Source organism: Schistocerca cancellata, chromosome 2 (assembly GCF_023864275.1).
Source record: "Schistocerca cancellata isolate TAMUIC-IGC-003103 chromosome 2, iqSchCanc2.1, whole genome shotgun sequence".
In the NCBI taxonomy this organism is placed as follows: Eukaryota; Metazoa; Arthropoda; class Insecta; order Orthoptera; family Acrididae; genus Schistocerca; species Schistocerca cancellata.
This window is the reverse complement of record NC_064627.1, coordinates 549,831,976-549,852,648: the sequence shown is the minus strand read 5'-3', so window position 1 is coordinate 549,852,648 and position 20,673 is coordinate 549,831,976. Positions and strand designations below refer to the sequence as shown.

At 43.7% G+C, this 20,673-nt stretch overlaps 1 protein-coding gene across 1 annotated transcript in view; it reads right to left on the bottom strand.

The window, feature by feature from the left end:
• Positions 1–217: 217 nt before the first annotated feature.
• The window catches only part of LOC126162132 (glutamate receptor ionotropic, kainate 2-like), a 267,360-nt gene continuing 246,904 nt past the window's right edge, over positions 218–20,673 (bottom strand). Inside the window, exon 17 of the mRNA XM_049918426.1 lies at positions 218–551. Within this exon, the coding sequence (XP_049774383.1) occupies positions 399–551 (153 nt within the window). The 3' untranslated portion in view covers positions 218–398. The remainder of the gene's footprint in view (positions 552–20,673) is intronic.

Sequence of the window (20,673 nt, the reverse complement as noted above, 5' to 3'; positions counted from 1 at the left end):
CCATAGCTGTGACAGGTGATCGAAAGCTTTTGACCAGTAGAGTATCTCACGCGGAATTTCAGGATCTGAGTAATTCATGTTCTCAGCGTGAAATTGCATGCAGATTTATAATGACAAAAATGTATTCTTTTTGTAAGACATACACACACACACACACACACACACACACACACACACACACACACACACACGTAGGCGCAAAGTCAAGGTAAGATGATAAAGATGAAACACCAACAATAGATTTATTTTTCAGTATCTCATATACGCCACAAGATACAATTATTGTGAAAGTCTGTAGGTAAAGGTAGAACCTGAAGACACAACACTGTATCAGCGCAATCAGTCCAGCTGCATGCACAGCATGCTTATGTAAGGGGTTGCTGCAACTCGAGAGCTGGTTACTTGTCTGCAGACAGCCTGCCGTAGTGAAGGTGTGAGGCTTCCTCGTCCTTGTCTCCCTCGGGGTCCGGCGGCTTGCGGACGGGCTTCTCGTCGTTGCTGCATTGCACCACGAACTTCAGCTCAGATGTCAGTGCTTCCCAAGGTGTTATCTGGAAGTAATAAAGAGAGGTAAGCATGTGATAATCACTGTTGTTCACATTTAACACACGGCAAGATGCAGCAGTGTGGATTCCTGAGCAAGGTGGATCTCGTCCTGCCAATGGAAACACCTTTCTATCAGTGCAGTTTCGTATTAAGTTATCGTTCTTTTCCTAATGTTTCCTTTTTTTCAGTTGAGTACCGGGTGATCAAAAAGTCATTATAAATTTGAAAACTGAATAAATCACGGAATAATGTAGATAGAGAGGTACAAATTGACACACATGCTTGGAATGACATGGGGTTTTATTGGAACCAAAAAAATACAAACGTTCAAAAATGTCCGGCAGATGGCGCTTCATCTGATCAGAATAGCAATAATTAGCATAACAAAGTAAGACAAAGCAAAGATGATGTTCTTTATAGGAAATGCTCAACATGCCCACCATCATTCCTCAACAATAGCTGTAGTCGAGGAACAATGTTGTGAACAGAACTGTAAAGCATGTCCGGAGTTATGGTGAGGCATTGGCGTCGGATGTTGTCTTTCAGCATCCCTTGAGGAGTCGGTCGATCACGATACACTTGCGACTTCAGGTAACCCCAAAGCCAATAATCGCACGGACTGAGGTCTGGGGACCTGGGAGGCCAAGCATGACGAAAGTGGCGGCTGAGCTCACGATCATCACCAAACGACGCGCGCCAGAGATCTTTCACGCGTCAAGCAATATGGGGTGGAGCGCCATCCTGCATAAACATCGTACGTTCCAGCACGTGTTTATCAGCCAGGCTGGGAATGATGCGATCCTGTAACATATCGGCGTTCCTCTCACCCGTCACGGTAGCAGTTTTGCTGTCCAGCGCTATCTGTCGTACATTTTGTGAACTTTTTTTTGGTTCTAATAAAAACCCATGTCATTCTAAGGATGTGTGTCAATTTTTACCTCTCTATCTACATTATTCCGTGGTTTATTAAGTTTTAAGATTTATACTGACTTTTTGATCACCCTGCACATTAAAACCGTGGAGTGCAATTCTGGAAGTTCACAGGTGTACCTTTCTTAATCTGCCGTTACACGCCCCTTTTCAAACCACAGATTTCTGTTAACATGGGAACAGGTGGAATGCAGAGAGAAATGAGCCGTTGAACAATGTATATTTTCCAACAATTCGTTCTTCAGATCCGTCGGGGTACAATTGGCCAAAGCAATTTTGTTGGCAGATGTGTTGTCATGATACCGAAATGCTTTTCTTTTCAGTCCCTACCTCTTCTACACTATTTTTTTGTCTAGTGGGTCCATCAAACTTTCATACTATTCGTCAGTTACATTTTGTCCTTTGTAAAGTAATCAGTAACACAGTCCATAATCTTTCAGTCAGGTGAACTAGGCTTCACAAATTCAGCGCTGGGTAACTGGCTTCCATCTATAGTAACAAATTGGCACACGAGATTGGCGAATTTGTTTTAAAACCATTCAAAGACTGTTGGGAATTTTGCTTTTGCATTAGGTTTTGGTCAGCTTTCAACGAATATGGTTACAATCTTGGACATCATGCCTGCCTCTTTTATAGGCCAGTTTATAGAGGTACGTGGGTCTGTGATTTTGTTCCAGCAAAATATTTTATGGTGATTAGACATCTCTGTCACACATAACAGAGAAATTGGTGATGGGAACAGAGGGTATGTAAAAATTACTATGTAATGCTTGAGCAATATGTACACAAAGGACTTGCTAACTTAAGAAAGGCTACTGTAAGGATAAGGCACTCCTAAATTCTTTAAGGACTGGAGGAGGGTGACCAGGGATGACATATAAAAGTAATTAGTAATTACTAATATTACCGTTGGATTAACAATTCTGCAGTAAAAAAAATCACCGCAAAGGTACATCACGTTAGTTTCGTCTAACATCACACAGCCTTCATAAGGGCTTTATATCCGTAAGGACTGGGTGTTGTGTGATGTCCTTAGGTTAGTTAGGTTTAAGTAGTTCTAAGTTCTAGGGGACTGATGACCATAGATGTTAAGTCCCATAGTGCTCAGAGCCATTTATATCCGTGAGGAAGAGAATCGACAACTTTCTTTCGGTATGCAGTCTCCAGCTAACGCCAATAATTGATGATATACAGTAGATCCTGTATAGCTATCAGACTGCTGCCATGCTGATTGGCATGTATCACTCAATTTTCATCATGCAGATGTAAAAGAAAATGCAGGACTTGTTCACGGAGAGTGTTGAAATAGAATGAGATTTATGTTCAGAGTAACTTGAATGAATTGGGCCAAGAAATGGTACGAAAAACACCTGCAAAACGTCACAGAACCACCTCTGGCCTGGACTAACTCCCCTGAAACTGCGATTTTAAGGCCGTCTGTGCTCTCGACATTTTGTGTCATATGAAAAGAGACTAAACTGTGACTCGTCAGAGCAGACTACACACCTCCAGTTAGTGACGGTCCCATTTCAGTGTTGTGAGCCCATTGAAGACACGTAGCCTTATGTGCGACCGTGAGCAATGGCCTTTTGCATGGTAACCGACTCCATATGTCCACTGCATTTAGTTCCGTTCACAATGTTTGCTCGGAAACTGGTTGAGATGTCATGTCCGAAATGGATTCTCATTAACCAGGCGGGATACTTGTCTCCGGTCCCTTTTATGACCACTGTTCTCTCGCCGAGATACATTACTGCGAATTACAGTCCATTCCTTGTACACATTTTACAGTCCGCGTTGATACACCAAGAAATCGAGCAACTTTATTATTCTTGGTGTACTCATGAGTATGACGAGACACGATAATACCTTTCTGTCAAGTCTCCACGTTACCTTACTGTGCGGATTCCGTATAACCGACTGGGTGACATGAGTGCCTGGTACCAATTCTACGCTGTCTGCAGGTCTCTGGACTGACTTGTGCGGCATTTTAAGGTGGTGACTAATATTTAGTTTTCAAGTTCTCTAGACTGACCAGTGACAGTCCTAAGATGACGCTTAGTCGAATAAAATTAGCTATGGGAGAGCCAGTCCTGACAAAACTCTACCATCTGGTGAGCAAGATGTATGAGACAGGCGAAATACCCTCAGACTTCAAGAAGAATATAATAATTCCAATCCCAAAGAAAGCAGGCGTTGACAGATGTGAAAATTACTGAACTATCAGTTTAATAAGTCACAGCTGCAAAATACTGACGCGAATTCTTTACAGACGAATGGAAAAACTGGTAGAAGCTGAAGATCAGTTTGGATTCCGTACAAATATTGGAACACGTGAGTCAATACTGATCCTACGACTTATCTTAGAAGCTAGATTAAGAAAAGACAAACCTACGTTTCTAGCATTTGTAGACTTAGAGAAAGCTTTTGACAATGTTGACTGGAATACTCTCTTTCAAATTCTGAAGGTGGCAGGGGTAAAATACAGGGAGCGAAAGGCTATTTACAATTTGTACAGAAACCATATGGCAGTTATAAGAGCCGAGGAACATGCAAGCGAAGCAGTGGTTGGCAAGAGAGTGAGACTGGGTTGCAGCCTCTCACCGATGTTATTCAATCTGTATATTGAGCAAGTAGTAAAGGAAACAAAAGAAAAATTCGGAGTAGGTATTAAAATCCATGGAGATGAAATAAAACCTTGAGGTTCGCCGATGACATAGTAATTCTGTCAGAGACAGCAAAGGACCTGGAAGAGCAGCTGAACGGATTGGACAGTGTCTTGAAAGGAGGATATAAGATGAACATCAACAAAAGCAAAAGGAGGACAATGGAATGTAGTCGAATTAAGTCGGGTGATGCTGAGGGAATTAGATTAGGAAATGAGACACTTAAAGTAGTAAAGGAGTTTTGCTATTTGGGGAGCAATATAATTGATAATGGTCGAAGTAGAGAGGATATAAAAGCGTTTCTAAAGAAGAGAAATTTGTTAACATCGAGTATAGATTTGTGTGTCAGGAAGTCGTTTCTGAAAGTATTTGTATGCAGTGTAGCCATGTATGGAAGTGAAACATGGACGATAAATAGTTTGGAGAAGAAGAGAATAGAAGCTTTAGAAATGTGGTGCTACAGAAGAATGCTGAAGATTAGATGGGTAGATCACATAACTAATGAGGAGGTATTGAATATATTGGGGAGAAGAGGAGTTTGTGGCACACCTTGACTAGAAGAAGGGATCGGTTGGTAGGACATGTTCTGAGGCATCAAGGGATCACCATTTTAGTATTGGAGGGCAGTGTGGAGGGTAAAAATCGTAGAGGGAGATCAAGAGATGAATACACCAAGCAGATTCAGAAGGATGTAGGTTGCAGTAGGTACTGAGAGATGAAGAAGCTTGCACAGGATAGAGTAGCATGGAGAGCTGCATCAAACCAGTCTCAGGACTGAAGTCCACAACAAAAACAATGTGGAGTCTTAAGGAAATTTTCCCAAGTTCTGAGAAATTATTCTGCTTCCTGTACAAACGCATTGATACATTAAAGTTGGAGGGTTCAGGAGAAGGCAGGATTATAATACTGTGGCACAGTAATTTGTTCAGGCGTTCCAGAGTCACACTGGAATACGAATTCACATGTATTCATTTTTATTCACCCAGGTGTTTATGTATTACAGGTGTGGTGCCTGTTCACTACATTGGAAGTGTGTGGTTAAGTTGACAATTTGAGTCTGACGGGAGGCGTGCTAGGTTAGTCCGTGCAGTTGCCGTGACTGCTGTGTTTAGAGGGCTTACTGGTTGCCGGCATTGTAGCTCAGCGTGTTCGCTCAGAGGGTTAGCTGCCCTCTGTAATAAAAAATTAAAAAAAAAAATTAAAAAAACTGTGTTAATGGATCAACGATGAATTTGAACGAGCGTCAAGGGACGTCCGCACCGAACAAATACAACGAACAGTGCCAAAGAAAACTAAAATTGCTGTTTATAATCAAGTTCAGTGTTAAATTAGTTTCACAGTTTTGGGACTGTGTTCTCGTGGATAACTTGCAAAAGAAGTAAGGCAGATTTGATTAGTCACCCATTGCTTAACTTCTTAAATTCTTATAGCCATTCAACAACCTTGGATGAGATTCCATTGACAATAGATCTTACAGGCCGAAGAATTGCGTGATGTTTCACTATTTCAGTTCGTCAGTTTGAAGGAAATACTGCTACTTTCGAAAACCCTAAAGCAAAATTTCGTTCCTGTCAACGCCATCTCGATGCGGGGCCAAGCAATTTATTTCATGCTCCCGTATTCTGAAAAATAAATTACTTCTCCGATTCACAATAGTACTTTAAGCTGTGTGCTGCTATTTTATGTAACATGTTATTTCTGTTTAATACACAATAGTAACGAGTTATCAATAATTTGGTGAAAAATTGTCTTGAGTAGCTTCGACTGGCTGGGAAGTGCGTATGTATGGGGACTCAAATGTATGGTGATAACTATTTCCAGTAACGTATCAACTATTGCACCATCAGCAAACAAACATGTACGATGTACAGATTATTAGTTTTAACTGAGGACATTAAAATATCTCAAAAACAACACGTCAGATTAAATAAAGTTATAATCCCAATATGTTTGTCTCGGAGGGGGACATCCACCGGTACCACACTCGACCAGCTGCCCAATCCTGTGAGTGGGTAATTGTGTGTGTGTGTGTGTGTGTGTGTGTGTGTGTGTGGGAGGGGGGGGGGAGGTAACGTTGAAATCTTCAATGGGAATCCCCATTTTTTATTGCAGATTACGATTCTACGGAAAAATCTACATACGTTTTGTCTGAAGCATTTTCTTCGTTTCGCCACAGATGGCGGTATAATCGGAGGAACAGAAAGGGGTAAACAATCGTAATTTACGACATGCTGCTCAATGGCCTTTGAATATCCAGTGGCACGTGGGAACTCACCTCCATGCTACGAGGGTAGGACAGGTCAGTATTTCAAAACTTTTAATTGGAAACCCCATTCGCAACATTGTATTCCTCCGACACACCGAACGCGTCACCGTGGCCGTGTAGCAAACTGCGACGTATCATAAGAGGCAATACAGTGCGACTGGAGCTCCAGTTTCATGCAAATGTAGAACAGATAGCGGCTCTAAACATTACTGTACTTGCACTGTGTTTATTGCGTGCACACCTACCTATTATTTGGAGAATAGACATGCAAGTGGACGATGAATTTGCAAGCGCAAAAAACTGAAATGATCCTGATTTACGGAGAACATAGGAGAAATGTTGAGTCTGCTGTTGTCTTCTTTGCCGAGCGTTTTCTAGAGAAAGCTCGCTCTCGTTCGTTCTCTTACAAGGTTGCGAATGTCTGATGGCAGCGTACCGACCGGCATAAGGAAACTAAGCAAACGTGTTAGAGGTTAAACTAATGAAGTAGTCCAACTAGCGGCATTGCACCATAACCCAACCAGTTACAACGGATTCCTGTGTACCTGTAGGTAGTATTGCCACAATACTGCATCGTTATAGGTCCTACCCATACTACGTGTCACTGCATCAAGAACGTCATAGCGCCGATTTCAGTAACCGGGTGGTGTTTTGTGACTCGGCATGTCAACAAGTGCAATCGACCCCCAAGCTCCTTCCGTGGTACTATTTTCCGACGAGTCAACTTTCACAAATCATGATAGCGTTGACGGTATAACATGCATTACTGGAGTGTAGACAATCCCTACTGGTTATGGCAAGCTGACCGTCAACGTCCCGGGTCGGTTAACATATGGTGTGGACTAATAGGGAACAAACTCATTGGTCCGCATTTTATCGACGGTACGTTGAATGGATGCAAATGTCGAACGTCTTTGGAACAGGAACTACCAGTACTAATGCAAAATGTTGCTCTGGGCATTCAACAGTTTGTGTACTTTCAGCATGACAGTTGCCCAGCGCATTATGCAACTGAAGCACGGGAGATATTAGTCAGTGGATCGGTACAGGTGGCCCTATTAATTGGCCTGCTAGTTCGCCGGATTTGACGTCGCCGCATTTTTCTCCGTGGGGATATTTAAAAGACAGGGTGTACTAGAAAGTGCCAACAGGCTTGAAGACATGGTCGACCGCATCAGAAACGCCTGTGCTTCTGTCTTGTGAACATATATTACCCATTTCTATTCCTCCGTTTACAGAGCCATCTGTCGCGAAATGGAGAAAATGCTCCAGTAAAGAGATATGTAGATTTTGCCGTAGAAACGTAATACGAAATAAAAAAAAGTTTCCCATCGCTATCCACGCACGGGGTGGGGTACGGGGGTCGAGTGTGGTATCATTGGATGTCCCCCTCCGAGCCGCGCGGGATTAGCCGAGCGGTCTGAGGCGCTGCAGTTATGGTTCAAATGGCTCTGAGCACTATGGGACTTAACATCTGAGGTCATCAGTCCCCTAGAACTTAGAACTACTTAAACCTAACCAACCTAAGGACATCACACACATCCATGCCCGAGGCAGGATTCGAACCTGCGACCGTAGCGGTCGCGCGGTTCCAGACTGAAGCGCCTAGAACCGCTCGGCCGCACCGGCCGGCGCTGCAGTCATGGACTGTGGGGCTGGTCCCGGCGGTGGTTCGAGTCCTCCCTCGGGCATGGCTGTGTGTGTGTGTTTGTCCTTAGGATAATTTAGGTTAAGTAGTGTGTAAGCTTCGAGACTGATGACCTTAGCAGTTAAGTCCCATAAGATTTCACACACATTTGAACATTTGAACATGTCCTCCTCCGAGACAAACAAATTGGTATTATAACTTTTTTTTTGTTCCAACGTGTAGTTTTCGAGGTATTTCAGTTCTTCAGTTAAAATGAACACCCTGTATACGAAAGCGTCTTTTTCGTTCAACATTCAAAACCACAGTATTATTGCACAATATTATTGACCGCCTTGGCGCCACTTTAAGCTCATGGGCCACCTCGTCACGTAATGTGGCAGTAGCGCTCCTAGCGCACAAGGCATAACTATATGGGGTTGTGATGACTATCGACAGTGAACTGAACAGCTTCCACTATATAAACGAAGATCTTTGCCTTTAGCCCGGTTTTTTGCTGAGGAGTGTTGATACGATCATGCTCGTTTTTGTGAGACAAATAAATAATGTGTTACGTTTTGTGTTTACTTCCACCGAATTTAGTACTAGAAACCTACAGTGTCCATGTAAACCTTCAGGCGAAACTCTCCTTATGTGCCGCCTACAAATCGATGTTCGTGGTGCAGCCGAACTTCAGGTCCAGCTTACGCAGGGAATTGAGTTTACTTGGACATTCCACGTAGCTGGCGTCGACGAACCAGCCCTTCGGTCGATTTCCTCAAGCATTTCGGCCTATTTCCGGATCTAAAGACGTATCCTTACTGCACCATGCTACTAGCACTCACACTCTGTTTTATTTCGGTCCTTCTGCCCTCGCCCCTTCTCAAAATAGTGGAACACTTCTGCTTACCCTCTACGAGTGCTCTACAAAATGTCGCCTGCTCTATTCACACTCTGCCGTCTCTCCGGCTTGCGGGCGACGCACGCTACAGACAAAACTCCTGCAGCCGACACGCCCCCACTGAGGCCTCAACATCAGCACCTTAAAGTTAGTGACATTCAGTTTCCCAGTGTATCGTCTGATTGTGCTCACGTCCCATGCTAGAAAAGCTGTGTTAATTTTTCGTGTGCACGAGATCTACAATTAAACGTCATCACTAATGGCACCTGCCACAGTATAGCAACAACAGAAGACCCTCGTGTGTGCCCCAAGGCTCGCAGCCTCGCACCTAAATGTGGGTACTGTACGCCCCTCAGACAATAACTGCTCTTCACCCATTCAACTTTGCCTAAGAAAGACAGTTCGTTACGGTTGTGTCGTGACTATTAGAAACTATATGCTCACAACTATGCTATTCCCCACATCCAGGACTTCACTCAACTGCTTAATGGGGTAAAAGTGTTCAGTACTCTTGAGAGCTAGAAAATGTACTTTCAGATCCCGATGTTCAAAGATGGCATCACTAAATTGACAATCATTATACCATTCGGCCTATTTGAGTTCTACTGTATGCGTTACAGCCTAAAAAGCACTGCTCAGACATGGCAAAGGCCTGTCGACTCTCCCTTGTTCAATCTGTCGTTGCTACGCCATCTTCGACGATATCCTCATGTTCTCCCCTCTGTCAAGGAACATGAACACCACCTGGCCCAGGTTCGGGCTGCCCTAAGCGACAACGGCATGGAAATCAACCACAACAAATTCCAATGAAGCCGTGAAAGTGTAAGTTTTCTCGGTCACACAGTCAACGCTGACGTCATCCGCCCGACTTCTGATCACGCCGAATTTATCAGTGATATCGTCCTACCCACGACTTACTGTGATTTGTGTCATTTTCTTGGCATGATAAATTTCTACTGCACATATTTGTCCTGCTCTATTCAGGCATCTCTCACAGACGCTTTGGCTACAAGAAACACCTGTGGGCTATGTAGGGTACAGTGGTCAGATGAAATGATTGAATTCTAAAGATTACACTTTAGAAAGCTATCACGCTAGCGCACCCAGTCACAGCTAAAGTGAGGGACCCTTCTATTGGTGCTGTCAGTCAGCAGCACGTCGGCGATACAACCCAACCACTCTGGTTCTCCTTGAAGAAAGTCAGGGCTGCCCAACGCAAGCGGTCAGTATTTGACGATGACTTACACGTGGTTTACGATTTTTATAGATGATAAGCCACTTGCCGATGTCATTCGCAATATTAGGGCAAGGGGGCTCTACACCAAAGTACAGTTATCCAAGATGGCGGCGATGACGTCATCCAATATGGCGGCCGTGACGTCATCCAAGATGGCGGATTTTGGCGGGAATTATGAATTTTAGCGGGAAGATAGGTCAATTGGGCTACCTCCACTAACCTAACTCTCCTCCCCTCCCCAAGAAAAATGGCGGGAAGTTCAAATTCCAACAGGATAATGCATCACGCCACAGTTATTTCTACTAACCTAAGAAAATGGCGGGAAGATAGGTCACTTGGGGTATCTCCACTAACCTAAATCATCCGACCGCCACATCGTCCTATGTACTGGCGCCAAGTTTAAATTTTGGCAGTGAAATAGGTCAATTGGGGTATCCCTACTAACCTAAGAAAATCGCGGGAAGATAGGTCATTTGGACCACCTCCACTAACCTAAGTCACACGACCGCCACCTCTTCCTAGGAACTGGTGGGGAGTTTGAATTTTGGTGGGAAAATAGATCAATTGGCAATCTCTACTAACCTAAGAAAATGGTTGCAAAGAAAGGACACTTGGGCTGCCTCCACTAACCTAAGTCATCCGACCGCCGCCTCGTCCAAGAAATTGCTGGGAAGTTTGAATTTTGGAGGGAAGTGAGCCATGGCTGGCTCATGTTATGCATTGGATTAAACCTTGGTTGTTATTCTGTGTTTAGTTTCCCGCATGTATCGCGATTATGCCGTTATCCTCTCTCTCAGTGAGTGTGTATCGATATTCGCACCTTGCACTATCTTTGGCCTGGTGCTTATAGCTTCCGGCTGTGTTCAGTGCGGGCAGTTGGTCGGCTGGCTTGGAGCAGCGAGGAAATCTCCATGGCGCGTAGTTTGGCCGAGGTCGCTGGTGGTGTCCATGCGCGGTCGGAGTGTGTGGTGCTGTTCCCATAGCTACGAGGCCTGTGGCTCACCGATCCTGGACACGAAAGTTGAGTGTTGACTTAATCTACCAGCAAGTCACGACTGTTCGCATTGTGTTGTTTGGATTTCGTTGTTGACTGTGGAGACATTCACATGAGCAACGCGTGCTTTTCAAGTTGGCAAATTTTAGCCATGCTTCAATGGAGTTTAACTGTATTTGGTAATTTTGAATTGAACTGCACCAGCGGAATCTTCTGCCTTGTGGCCGTTAACGTTCTGGTTACCTGCCCTGGCTGTTGACGTAAATCCAGGCTGTGTATTTTACTCATCGTATTGTCGCTGTCCAGCACGGTGTGTAGTTTGACAGCTCAATGTATAATTGTTGTGGGCGCCAATACCTTCTACGTTGTTCCATTGAACTCCCTGTTGTGTGCTGGTTGGGTGGAGTGGAAGTATCTTGTCGGTGGGTCCGCTGACTGTCTGTCAGTTGGGTTGTCGTCGGAATGGGAATGGTTGGGCCGACTGCCTGTCTCACCTAAACGAGCGTCAGTGTTTGAATTCCAGATGGACCCTTGGAAACTTCTGAGCGCCATTGCGTGCACTGCCTTTTCTTATTCGTTCTTGCTGTTTGTATTTGTATGGCTTTTAGCCGATTTTTAGATTAAGGTTGTTTTGCCTTGAAGGCGTAAGATTGTTTGGGCCTTCAGCCTAATTAAAGAACTGTTTCAAGATAAGGCCTTCTGCGTTTTAAATTTCTGATGTTCATCGCCAGGGTGATTATGTTGAAAAATAAATATGCAGAGATAAATAATAAAAAAGGTAGAATGGTAATAACGTTTGTTTTATTTAAAAAGCTTTAAGAGTTTTCACATAAAAATTTAGGAGACGTTACTTTCCAGCACGCCCTTGTATTGTTCCTGTACAATCTGTATGTGTGGATGCGCACCCCTTCGTAATGTTTGATTCAAGTTTAGGGCAGCCATTGCCCACAGCTTGGTGCTAACATAAAAGCACTGAACATGGTTCTGGTAGTCCAACGATGTACTCTTTACTAAACGCTGTAACAAACTTCTGGTATTTGTATTTTATTATTGTGTTGCGCAATGTCTTACGGAGCAGTTACCTTGTTGCTTGCAAGAAAATGGTTCAAATGACTCTGAGCATTATGGGACTTAACATCTGAGGTCATCAGTCCCCTTGAACTTAGAACTACTTAAACCTAACTAACCTAAGGACATCACACACATCCATGCCCGAGGCAGGATGCGAACCTGCGACCGTAGCGGTCGCGCGGTTCCAGACTGAAGCGGCTAAAACCGCTCGGCGACACCGGCCGGCCGCTTAAAAGACACGAACCCCTCTCGTACAAGTAGGAAAAGAAATCCACATTGCCGGTGCAAGGTAGAAATTATTTAATCATATTCGTTGTGTGTGAATTAATTTCACTTGCTCAACATCTTCACCAGTTAGCACCACCTGATCGAGTCCTTATACCTTCGCCATACTGCATGTGATTAGAGGCCTTAGCTGCGAGCGTGATTTCGGGTGATGCCACGAAGTTCTGAGGCAATGGCAATAGAAGTAGCTCTTTTTTTTTTGGTCATCAGTCTACTGACTGGTTTGATGCGGCCCGCCACGAATTCCTTTCCTGTGGTAACCTCTTCATCTCAGAGTAGCACTTGCAACCTACGTCCTCAATTATTTGCTTGACGTATTCCAATCTCTGTCTTCCTCTACAGTTTTTGTCCTCTACAGCTCCCTCTAGTACCATGGAAGTCATTCCCTCATGTCTTAGCAGATGTCCTATCATCCTGTCCCTTCTCCTTATCAGTGTTTTCCACATATTCCTTTCCTCTCCGATTCTGCGTAGAACCTCCTCGTTCCTTACCTCATCAGTCCACCTAATTTTCAACATTCGTCTATAGCACCACATCTCAAATGCTTCGATTCTCTTCTGTTCCGGTTTTCCCACAGTCCATGTTTCACTACCATACAATGCTGTACTCCAGACGTACATCCTCAGAAATTTCTTCCTCAAATTAAGGCCGGTATTTGATATTAGTAGACTTCTCTTGGCCAGAAATGCCTTTTTTGCCATAGCGAGTCTGCTTTTGATGTCCTCCTTGCTCCGTCCGTCATTAGTTATTTTACTGCCTAGGTAGCAGAATTCCTTAACTTCATTGACTTCGTGACCATCAATCTTGATGTTAAGTTTCTCGCTGTTCTCATTTCTACCACTTCTCATTACCTTCGTCTTTCTCCGATTTACTCTCAAACCATACTGTGTACTCATTAGACTGTTCATTCCGTTCAGCAGATCATTTAATTCTTCTTCACTTTCACTCAGGATAGCAATGTCATCAGCGAATCGTATCATCGATATCCTTTCACCTTGTATTTTAATTCCACTCCTGAAGCTTTCTTTTATTTCCATCATTGCTTCCTCGATGTACATATTGAAGAGTAGGGGCGAAAGGCTACAGCCTTGTCTTACACCCTTCTTAATACGAGCACTTCGTTCTTGTCCACTCTTATTATTCCCTGTTGGTTGTTGTACATATTGTATATGACCCGTCTCTCCCTATAGCTTACCCCTACTTTTTTCAGAATCTCGAACAGCTTGCACCATTTTATATTGTCGAACGCTTTTTCCAGGTCGACAAATCCTATGAAAGTGTCTTGATTTTTCTTTAACCTTGCTTCCATTATTAGTCGTAACGTCAGAATTGCCTCTCTCGTCCCTTTACTTTTCCTAAAGCCAAACTGATCGTCACCTAGCGCATTCTCAATTTTTTTCCTGTCTTCTGTATATTATTCTTGTAAGCAGCTTCGATGCATGAGCTGTTAAGCTGATTGTGCGATAATTCTCGCACTTGTCAGACCTTGCCGTCTTCGGAATTGTGTGGCTGATGCTTTATGTACACCCTGTATAGTAGTGCTCCCACCGGGCTGCGTTCGTGACGTGCTGCACGTTTCGAGGCGCCATTTACCTCGACGACCGCCTTTGTGGAGATGACCATCGACCTAGTGTAGCAAAAATGTGATTCATTCGAATGGCCAACATGTTTCCATTGAGCGAAGGTCGAATCCTGATGGTCCTGAGCCCAATGCAATCTTAATTGACGGTGTAGTTGGGTCAGCATGTGAATACGTGGGATGAACTACTGCTCAGCTCCCTGTTCAACAGTCTGCTGTGAACGGTTTTCTCTGAACACTTGTGCGTGCACTAGCATTACGCTCTTTCCGCAGAGATACCACAGATCACCATCTATCGTACTTTACAGGGCAGACAAGCTTCCGAACTCACGTCCTGTGAAGAGTCGTGGACATTCAACCATTCAGCGCTTGGTGGTAGCTTCACTGCCGTACCGCTTTCTGTGGAAGCTCACGACAGTAGCAAGCGATCATTCGACTGGCTCCGCCGTTTTCGTGAGACTCTTCCCCAGGCTCTGCTTAACAATAATATGCCGTTTTTCAAAGTCAGTTATCTCTGAGGATTCCCCATTTGCAGTCCATATCTTCTCTAGGTTATTGCCTGTCCGTGTCTGCTGCGTTTACATACTTTTGTTAGCGCTTGACGTGTCCACAATGCCACCAGGAGGCATCAAATGTTGCGATGGGCAGTGGTCAAATGGTTCAAATGGCTCTGAGCACTATGGGACTCAACATCTTAGGTCATAAGTCCCCTAGAACCTAGAACTACTTAAACCTAACTAACCTAAGGACATCACACACACCCATGCCCGAGGCAGGATTCGAACCTGCGACCGTAGCAGTCCCGCGGTTCCGCACTGCAGCGCCAGAACCGCTAGACCACCGCGGCCGGCTGGGCAGTGGTCATTATGTTTTGGCTGATCAGAGTATGTAGAAAGCTAATTTTATCCATAGCTTTGAATTACACTGGAGACTTTTCGTTGAATATTTCTTGTTATGAGTAACATGTGAATGTCACACTCAAGCTTCAACATTAGTGGGAGGTGAAGCACATGTGCGAAATGAGCCCTGGGAATCATACCAGCTTTATTCTGTGTGTTTAGCTGTCTATATGTGGTATTTTAAAGGCAGAGTGGGAGAGACAGCCGGCCAACTACGTAGATGGTGTTAGGGAACGCCAATCAGGACCTGACGGTTGTATTAACTTAGGCGGCAGATTGAAACTAACAAGACGACTGAGTACATCTTGAGACATTACAGACAGGTGCGGCTGAACGCACTCTGGTTTGATGGGTGACGCAGCGCGGGTGAGTGTGGATTCCTGATCCACCGAGCATGGTTTGACGAACGGTCTGTCGATCGCGTCCTAAGTTACTGAAGTTTCGGGTGAGGCTTTCATGGAAATATAAACTTTTGTGCAGGAGTCTGGAAACAGAAAGGTTTCGACAGCTAGCTCGGTGAACTCTTTAATTTTGAGAACAGCATCGTGTGTCGTCGTAACTGCCGTCCGCTTCACGTCTGCTGTGCAGCGAGCTACCTTAATTTAAGTATTGACTGTATTTTTCTTACTTGTCACTTCTTCTTCCGTGTGTATTTGCTTTTAGGAAGCTTTAATTGTCGGGTGCTATTAATAGTGTTCCATAGATTTCGTGTTTGTTTTGAATACAGTCAGAGAGTCCCTTTAGTCAACCATAGTGCCAGTAGTGCTAGTGTTTGTTTTCAATACAGTCCAGAGACAGTTAGTGCTATTTTCATTGTTTTCTACAAGAAGTGGCTAGCAACCACAGTTTAGTGAATAAACAGCCGCCTTTAGTGAATTAGCAGTCTAGTTAAAGGTTGATTAACTCTCTTCAGTAAATTGATTCCTTAGGATGGATAGGATGTGTGACCGCTGTGTACGGACGCAGGAGGAGCTGGCCACTGTTCGCGAACAGCTGAGCGTGTTGATGGCCGCGGTCAGCCGTCTTCAGGCTGCTGCCTCGGAGTGTAGTGGCAGTGGGGAGTCCGGTGCGTCGCAAGGTACATCCCAGGTGTTACATGCTTCACCCACTGTCCCTGCTGTCGAGACATCTTCGCGGGTACCGGGCGCGGTTGGGCCACCCTCTGTCCCCTCAGATAATACCGGAAATTACCTTGCATCCACAATAGCGGTCACGACGAGCACACAGGCGCGACCGGAAATGATACACTGACGAGCCAAAACATTATCACCAGCTCATACCGTGAGGCCAGAAAAGGAACGGAGACAAAAGAGGAATCATTCCAGTCGAGATATGAGCCACAAATGGGGAAACCACGGGCAGGAGCGACTCTGACACAGGCCAGATTCATATGGGCCGGTGCCTGGGAACGAGCGTCTGAGGAAGGATGATACTTATTGGCTCTTTATGTACTACTATCACGATCATCTGTGAAAAGTGGTTGAAGGATTATGAAACCATGTGTAGGCAACAAGGTGTTGGATGTCCCCCACCGTGATAAAAACAGTACAGGGAAACCAAGAGGCGAGTAGAGTAAGCAGCTTCAGAAGGATGTAGACTGTGGTATTTACTCGGAGATGAAGAGGCTTGAAAAGGATAGCGTAGCGTGGACATCTACATCAAACCAGTCTTGGGACTGATAACCACAACAACAACAACGCACTGCAGATAATTAATCTGCGTCGGCCTAAAAGCGTTTCCAAGTAAATCGGCGGAGCAATACGTCGCATAAATTGTCTCGCGTGCCATACGTCGGTGAAGAGTGAGATTTCTGATCGCTGCACCAACTGGAAGAGTGCGCGTCATCTCGAAATCTCCGAGGACAGACGAAAGGAACGTTTCAGCAACGCCAGGGAATCTTCTGTTACAACTTTCATCAGTTTCTTATTTTTTCAGTTTTGATCTTCAGGAGGTTGATGAACTTCTGTAAGGTTCAGAAGTGTACCTTTATGAATGGCCAATTTCAGGTTAAGTAAATACACAAATACACCTGGTCCAATCCGTTAAGGAACATAAAATCAATTATTGACTATGTAATAATGGAGAGGAAGCGGGTAATTAAGGTGCAAGATGTAAGGGTAAAAAGAGAAATAGAGTGTGGTTCCGATCATTTTTTAGTTACTTCAAAACTAGCTTTTGCGATTGAGACCAAGAGGAAACAGGAGGAGAAAGAGGATGATGATGATAGTAGAACTATAAAGGATCCAAAATATAGGTTGCATCTCCTACAAGAAGAAAGTGAGAAAACTTCAAGTAGCAAAGATTAAATCTACGATTGGATACTGTGGAGGAAGACTGAGGTGCTAATGACCTATACAGTTACCTGGAACAGCCAATTAAGGAAGCAGCGGAGGAGGGAGAGAAGAGTATGAACTGAATGGATGATCACCGAGTTGTTGGAGATGGTTGAGGGAAAGAAGAAACTGTATCATACACGGTTAAACTCTGGGAGTGAAGGGTACTGGAATAGGCACACGGTATATGAAATGAGGGCAAAAAAATTTACAACAAGATGTACGGAAGAAGAATGGGAAAGAATATGTTCGGCAATAGAGCATTCACTTGTATATAGGATATCGGCAGAAGAATGGAGGATGATAAATAAGATGAAAATGGTTAACAATCCCGCGCCCACAATACAGCCTATATCTATTGGACAGTGGAAAAAGCTCTTTGAAGAACTTTTAGTAAAAAAAGAAGAGACCACGTGATAGAAGTTTACAACAGAAGCAGTACATTAGGTAATATAGAACATATACTAGAGAAAGACGTAAAAGAGATGCTAAAAAAGGCAAAAGTGATAAGGTAAGTTGACCGGGAGGAGTTGTGATGGAATTGTGGAAATATGGACCCTCTAAATGGTGAGACTTGCATGCAAATTGTTCAGTCATACTGTGGAGGGATAGGAAATAACAAAAGAGTGATGCGTATCATACATATCTGCTATCTACAAAACAGGAAACAAGAAGCACCCAAATAATTGAAGGGGAATTAGTGTTATGACATACATCAACAAACTTTTTAGCACTGGACTGAAAAACTGGTTGAAGAATGAGACCGTAGTAAAGATGCAAGAAGAACAGGTAGGCTTTACATTTGGATGATCTTGTATGGATCATATTTGTAGCCTTAGACAAATAAGTGAGAAGGTGTGTTCTAAGGGTCAGGAAGTATACCTAGTACATGTGGATTTATAAAAAGCGTATGATTCTGTACCCATCCATAGACTATGTGAAGTGATTGAGTACGCAGATGTAGAAGCACAACAAAAATTTCCCTAATTCAAAGAATACCACCAATCGTACGCAGCAGTTAAAACAGGGAGAAAGCTGAGTGAGACTTCGAAATATTTAAGGGGCTCCGGAATGGCTCAAAATCATGAAAAGTTCAATTTTTACTTTTTTGCGTTTTATGAATCTGCAGACTATTACCTTTTAATAGATATATAATTTGTTCAATTCCGAAGACTACAACTATTTTTAAATTTTTTTTGAAATGTGTTCTACATGGGCGTGACCCACTGTGGCGCTGTTAAAATGCTGTCAAATGGTGTTATTATTAACCAATTATTAATAATTATTAATAATAATAATAATAATAATAATTATTATTAATAATAATAACTGAACTGTTGAAAAAGTGTATTCACGGAAAAACTCAAAACCCCAATGAAAGTGTAAATAGTGTTATATGGTCGAGAATCCCCAAAACTGTATTTGTTGGAATAGAAACACTTCACTTTGGTGTGTATGATGCTGTTGCGACTTTCAATGATGGCAACATTGTAAGGTGCAAGGTATTTAGAAATATGGGAATGAAGATAGGTTCTAACATGGTACGAGCGATGCTTGCTTTAGACAAGGAACGCCTTCGGGCTGCAGACAGGGCTGTAAAGAGTCTAGAAATACAAGCAAGAGTAAACAGGGGGAGGAACAAGAGGAAGCTGGAGGAGGAGTTTGCAGAGGATGAAGATAATCCATCCTATGGACCTGGAATGCACTAAAAAGTTAATCCAATTTTTGTCGCTCGATTCCCAAAACTTTTATTTTCTCATACTAATTACATGTTTTCTAAGGATCTTCCAAACATATTTGTTTCAAACTTTCAGTAAATGTTACACAGTACCTTCTGCATAATTTAACACAGCCTTTTTCCAAAAAACTGTATATTTTTGAATATATAAATAAAAAATTGCAAAAAAAATGTTGTGAATTTTCATTACAATTTAAAAAAAAATCATCTTTAATAACTGAACTAAAATTTTGTAAAATCCCTGTATTAAGTTGTAGCCCATATTTCAATAAATAATCTGTAAAAAGTTCAACTTCCTACCTCAAATACTTTGTGAGGAAAGATGTAATTTATAAGCGTTATTGTAACATTGCAAGTATAGGGCGTTCCGGAGCCCCTTAAAGGACTTACACAGGGCTGCAGTATGTCGCCGACGCTGCTTTAACTACATATCCAGTGCATACTGGAAGGATGGGGTTTCCTTTCCAGCATGGTACTACCTACTCATTATTATTTGCCGATGATCAGTCGCTGATAGTATAGAGAGGATGTGAAGTTTATGATAAAGAAGTTAACGGAACCATCTGAACGAGGCAGGCTTAGAATAAATATGAGCAAAACAGAACGTCTAGCTGTGGGAGGAAATGGAAGGGATATAAGCTGATGAGTCAGAACATTATGACCACCTACTTATTACCTTGTTTGTCTGTCTTTGGAAATAAATAAATCACTGATTCCGGGGCATCACGGAGCCGCCGTTCACCTCGATGACGGCGTTTGTGGAGACAACCATCGACCTAGTGTAGCAAAAACGTGATTCACCCGAACAGCTGACACGTTTCAATTGACCGACGGTCGAGTATCGGTGGTCCCGTGCCCACTGCAATCGTAATTGACGATGTCGTTGGGTTTAGGTCAACATGTGAACATGCAGGGGTAGTCTGCTGCGGAGCTCCTTGTTCAACAATCTGCTATGAACGGCGTGCTCCGAAACACTTGTGCTTGTGTCAGTATTGTGCTCTTTTCACAGAGATGCTACAGATCACCATTCACTCTTCTTTACAGAGCAGACAAGCCTCCAAACCCCACATTCTGCGAAGAGTCGTGGATGTCCAACCATTCACTGCATAGTAATAGTTTCACTATTCTTCTACCTCTTTCCGTAGATACTCACGACAGTAGCATGTGAACATTCAACCATCTTCGCCGTTTTCAATATATTCGTTCACAGCACTCCGTCTTCAGGTCACAAGTGGCCCATCGGGACCATCCGACCGCCGTGTCATCCTCAGCTTAGGATGGGGATAGGAGGGGCGTGTGGTCAGCACACCACTCTCCCGGTCGTTATGATGGTTTTCTTTGACCGGAGCCGCTGCTATGCGGTCGAGTAGCTCCTCAATTGGCATCACGAGGCTCAGTGCACCCCGAAAAATGGCAACAGCGCGTGATGGCTCGGACGTTCATCCAGCCAAGTGCCGGCCACGCACGAAAGCGCTTAGCTTCGGTGATCTGACGGGAACCGACGTTTCCACTGCGGGAAGGGCGTTGCCATTCGTTCACAGGATTTTCGTAACAATAATCTGTCCTTTGAAAAAGACGCTTATCTCAGTGGATTTCCCCATCTG